Below are 5221 nucleotides of genomic sequence, written 5' to 3' on the forward strand. Positions count from 1 at the left end.
GCTCGTCAAAATCCCGACACAATAACAACATATATTTCATTGTTCTTGATGACAGGCGGAGATTAAAATTCAGTCAACATATGTAGATTATGGCACCATGGACTTTCAAGCACTCTTAGAAGGACCCCATGATTTGGATAGATGGCTGAAAGGTACGATGCTTAATTGTTGCGGTATATTCCAAACTTTGTTACACAAGCAAGCAATTTATCCATGGTTTGACTTTGAAACCAAATAATGTATGATTCCTTGCAGGCGCATTCATTCCTACGTACATAAAGGAGGCGGATTTAACTCATGAGGCAAGATTTTTGCACATCCAAAACTACAAACTTGCAAAACAAATGAATGTGGCAAATGGCATTGAAAATATGTTTCATCGTTGCAGATTGAATGTAACATTTGTTCACCAACTAGTGATCATGGCATGAAAATACAAACACCTATGCCCGCTCCACCGGAGGCGTTGCCTGAGAAAGAGGAGGCCCCTGTCACCACGACTCTCAACGGTGGAGGAGGAGAAGAGGAGGAGACGAGAGAGGGAGGAGGGGCCATGTACCCGCCGCCTTGTCAGCAAAGAAGCAGGAGGCTTGCGGCCACCGCCACACCGCCGGTGGAGGGGGCATGCGATCTACTAGGTATGAATTATGAAGGCTTCGCTTGTTGCAATGTACCATTTGTCATTGTCTCAAGTAGTTAAACACATGCTATGTGCTTCAGATTACGTACCAAAAAGTGGTTGGAGGCATGGAAGTCGTGTGAGAAGTGCACGGGGGAGAGGAACATGGTCGATAAACATGGAACCATGCCAAAAACATGGGCCCAGAAGAAACAATGACCATTGGACATCTGAAGAGGTGAAAGAACTAGTGGATGGCATATCTGCATATGGGGCTAGCCAATGGGCTAAGTTGAAGAACGAAAAGTTTCCAATATCAGTTCGAACGGCGGAGCATCTTAAGGTATAGTTAATTGGTGATTAATTGCACTAAAGCACATGCATTACATGCTCTCTCTGCTCATTGTGTTGTTGTATTTTACACTTTTTCTCTATTCATCTTTTATTTGTCTACATATATTTTATAGTAAAAGATGTTGATTTTTATGTTTTTAATCTTTCAGGATAAGTGGAGAAACCTAGTGAAAGCCTTCACGGTCGGGCCCACATCTAAAAATCAAGATTTTATATCATAACTTTATCAAACTCATCATGGTGCACCACTGATTTTTCATGTTTTACATTTCTTGAATTCCAGGGAAATGTGAAAAGAAGGACCTCGCCTCGTCTAGATAGGGATTGCGTTGAAAAGATCAAGAGCCTAGCAGCTGATTACCCTCGAAAATGAAGCTGCACTGGCGAATGGTACAAGAAAGGTCATATGGTACTTCTGGTGTAGCAATGGCCCAGCAACAATAGTTATGTTGTTTTTCAAGAAGTGGGAAGCATAGGCTGTCATAGTAAGTGTGTCGAGAGTAGAGAGTAGATTGAACCATCTGGATGGAGCAGTTTCTATCTCCTGCCTAACTGCCCTGTGAATGGGAATATCACTCGCTCCTCCGACCTTCTGGCTTGCCGGTTTTGCTACAGTGCTGTAATTAGGTTGACCTTTCATTTAACACCATGGCACAGTGTGCTGTAATTTTACACACACTGCTTCAAGCAGTCTCACTCACTCCGCTCGAGGAATAATGCAGTTGATAGCTCGAATCGAGCACCTGTGACACGCCTCTTCCTGAAGAAGTAGGTTTCTTCACCACTCTGCTTGTACCTTGAGGGACCGTGAGGTGCCGGAATGGCTGCTTGTACCTTGAGGCCAGCCAGTAGGCTGAGTAGTGGCTAGGATACTTTCTTTCTTGCTGCTGTATGGTGTGGTTTGTTGTGGATCCTGGGAATAATTTTGGTTGATGACGATATCCAGTCAGTCATTCAGCCGGTACTCTCTTGGGTTCACCCGTTCTGTAAAAATTGGAGCCAGGATACATCCCTCTTGATCTTCTCTAGAAAGGAATTCAGTCCGTACCCTTGAACATTTTAATAGACATTCAGGTCGTTATCAAGCTTAATAAGAAATGGATACCATAAAAGGTTTGTAGTTCGACAGTTACTTTAAATTTTTATTTATGGTGCAGAAACAACACAATTATTCAGGTGTAAAACTTTTGCTCAATGCCTGAACCTGAAGAAATCCTACTATTGTTCATCAGAGTGGGGTGGAGTACTTCAACAGGCTTACAGGCATGCATGAACTTCACCAGTATTAACATCTCGTCAGAGCATTGTACATAACCCACTGGAGTGAAATACTGGCATGTCAAATATTAAGTGATAGTACGACGCGACTGATGTTTTCATGAACTTCCATGACTGGATTCCCTAGAGTCAGAGACCGTGCATTTTGGTTACGGCCTAATGCGTGTTTAAGTTGCATTTTCGCCACCTGATTTAACCGTACCAGCTATATATATACCCATAAAAAAGCACAACAACTATATATACAGCGTGGCTGGCTATACAAAGAAAGTCTGGATGTGATACTCAGCTATGGCTTTTGCCCGGAGAACATGATGAATGACCTCTGCACCTTGCTGCTGTAGTTGATCAGGCCACAGGATCTGCACAGGTCTTCCAGCTCTCCTTCCGTGAAGAAGTTGTAGCTGCTGTTCACTGGCCCAACAATCTGCAGCACATAGCAGAGAAGATGCATCAGGCTAGGTAGCCTCTGCCATGCAGAAAATAAGCAGTAGCACTAGACGATCGACGACTTCTTTTACCTGCCTCAGTGGCCTTAGTGCGTCAATAGAGAGCGGGCCACTGTTCGTGGGGGTGGATAAGAAGGTTGTCGCCACAAAGACACCGCCGGGCTTCAGCACACGGCTGATTTCAGCTATCTGGTTTTCAAACAGCAGTGGAATATGTCATGGTGATGAATAAGTTCATATGACAAAAGGATAGGTACACAGGTCAGATGCCCTGTTTCTGCACAAAGCTGTTGAAAGCAAACTAACTAAGCACTAAACTGTCGTGGTTGACTTTATAGACGCATTCAGCAATCAATAATTAACAGAAATAGAGAACATTATTTCTCATGTAATGGCCAAAAGTGGTTTAAGCTTTCTGGATTGGCTAATTGTTCAGTGGACTCTGGCGAATAAAATAGTAATCCCGAAGACACCAGTTTTAATAGTACAATATTGAATCAAAAAAGTGCAAAGAAGACAGGGACTATACCGCATTTGAAGGGGATGGCCAACAGTGGATAGCGGCTCCAGCATGAATGGCATCAATTGAACTTGAAGCAAAAGGGAGCCTCGAAATATCAGCCCTTACAAGTGCAAGGTTCCTGCAGGACCGAAAGAAGAAAACGGTAAGTAATTGCTGTACTGTATTTAGAACAAAAGGAACATTCTGAGGTAGTAACAGATTGAAGTAAGGGAGCAGATTATCACATATCGTTCAATTACGTGCTGAACACGTAGGTCGTAGTCTTTTATGTTATTAAACTAAAATAAAGCACTTGTTTCCACACAAAAATTTGTGATGGCCCAAGTTGTCTACTTGACGGTTTGTTAGAGTTGGATGTTGCAAGACATATTTTCAAGCCTCACAGGAAACGCTCAAAATAAGCACGAAGGAAAGCTCACGTGTTCATAGGGGTTTCTTCTTGTTTGATGTAGTCATAGCATTGGCGGAGCATATTCTCAGAAAAGTCCAAAGCAATCACAGATGAGTATGCCCCAGAGCTTGCAAACTTCCTTGAAAACAAGCCACTACCGCAGCTGACATCAATGAGTATACCACCAGCTACTGATTGGAAATAGTCTTGAGCCATTTGGAACTGAGAAAGCCAGCAGTACATCAGAATTATATGCATAAAAACATGAATATTACGTAGACATGAAAGAGTGGTGATCATTTTTTGTTGCAACACCAAAACATGAAGCACCAAATCTTACCTGCGACGGATGTATGAATTTACAGGCCAGGTGTGTAAGAAATTAGTGAGCAGCAACAACTTAAGGTTATGCAATAGAAGAGTGAGGCGTCCTAGAAACGTACCTCTTCGTCGCGGCCAGGGAAGCCACTCCGATTGAAGTTCTGACGCCACCCCCTCTCGTAAAGAAACGAGACGAGCGGACTCCTGAATAGCTCGGTTCTAGCAGGCTTGAGTTCACTGTATTCTTTCATTCCTGAAGTGACAGTGAGATCCAAGAAGACATCTTTGCTGGTGAATGACTTGTTGCATTTTGAACACTTGAATCCGGACCTATAAATCGCTGGCCTGGAACACTCGTAGAAGCCAAAACAACATAAATCTTAATCCAGCCAACAGATATGCATGAGAGATGAAAGAACGTAACTCATGAACTTTAGACGTACAGGTTCATGCCTGGCGGCCCTGTCCTTATGAGCGGTTCATAGCAAACAGGGCATGCGAACACCTCAGTTTTTGAGGCGTCATTCAGCTCGGTTTTGATCTCCTGAAACTGTTTGCACAGTGAGCGTCAGTTTCACACGGTACGAATAATGGCCAACCTTGGCATAACATCAAACGCTTACACTTAACGCGACTGTAAACTATGCTAGGAGTATTAAGCAGGTTGCTTCTTTTCCGAAGCATACACGATCGCTTGCTAGAAAGATTAGATCTTCAGAGTTAAATAGTGGAAGCTAGATTGCAGAGTCTGATCATCATATGCATGTAAGGCAACAGAAACACGGATATCAGCAGCCATATAAATATAACCATTTAGATGAGTCACTAATCTACCATGTGAGGCTCAATCTTTGCATCTGACAGCAGTGCAGGCCATGACTGAAAAGCTTTGCTAAACTTACGCCTATGTCGACTCGATTGATAACTATTGGAGCAAATACAGAGCTTGGTTCCTGCCAAAGCCCTGCCTAGGCATAACACCAAACATTTGGTGTGCGACAATCGTTCCCCCCTTTTTCTAGCACATACACAACGCATTCCCTTGCCTTCCCTGAGATGAGAATCAGCTAGTGGCGGAGGTAGGTGCGTACCGGGTCGAGGGCGATAGCTGCCGCGGCGACGGCCACCCGGCGAGCCGGCAGCGGCAGGCCTGGGCTGCGGCCAAGGCGGCAGGGGAAGCGTGGGGGATGGAGCGACGGGGAGGAGGAGCAGGAAACCGCCGCGGCCCTCACCGCGGGCTCCATGGGCGACGCCGAGGCGGAGCAGCAAAGCAATTGCAGTGGTAC

General features: G+C 44.5%; 2 protein-coding genes across 3 annotated transcripts in view; one reads left to right on the forward strand and one right to left on the reverse strand.

The window, feature by feature from the left end:
• Nucleotides 1-300: 300 nt before the first annotated feature.
• Nucleotides 301-1652, forward strand: LOC123162024 (uncharacterized). The gene is made up of 4 exons (XM_044579839.1): nt 301-638; nt 721-962; nt 1123-1155; nt 1257-1652. The coding sequence occupies exons 1-4, from the start codon at nt 428-430 to the stop codon at nt 1344-1346; spliced, it is 576 nt and encodes a 191-aa protein (XP_044435774.1). The 5' UTR covers nt 301-427; the 3' UTR covers nt 1347-1652.
• A 442-nt stretch (nt 1653-2094) lies between these two features.
• Nucleotides 2095-5221, reverse strand: part of LOC123162023 (uncharacterized methyltransferase At2g41040, chloroplastic) — a 4015-nt gene continuing 888 nt past the window's right edge. Inside the window, exons 1-7 of one of the 2 annotated variants that reach the window (XM_044579837.1) lie at nt 5027-5221; nt 4379-4485; nt 4058-4280; nt 3643-3836; nt 3230-3341; nt 2773-2889; nt 2095-2678 (exon numbers count right to left, since the gene is read on the reverse strand). In XM_044579837.1, coding sequence (XP_044435772.1) covers nt 2541-2678; nt 2773-2889; nt 3230-3341; nt 3643-3836; nt 4058-4280; nt 4379-4485; nt 5027-5179 — 1044 coding nt within the window. In that variant the 5' untranslated portion in view covers nt 5180-5221 and the 3' untranslated portion in view covers nt 2095-2540. The remainder of the gene's footprint in view (nt 2679-2772; nt 2890-3229; nt 3342-3642; nt 3837-4057; nt 4281-4378; nt 4486-5026) is intronic. The other variant, XM_044579838.1, reaches the window with a different exon arrangement.

Source organism: Triticum aestivum, chromosome 7B (assembly GCF_018294505.1).
Source record: "Triticum aestivum cultivar Chinese Spring chromosome 7B, IWGSC CS RefSeq v2.1, whole genome shotgun sequence".
Classification (NCBI taxonomy): Eukaryota; Viridiplantae; Streptophyta; class Magnoliopsida; order Poales; family Poaceae; genus Triticum; species Triticum aestivum.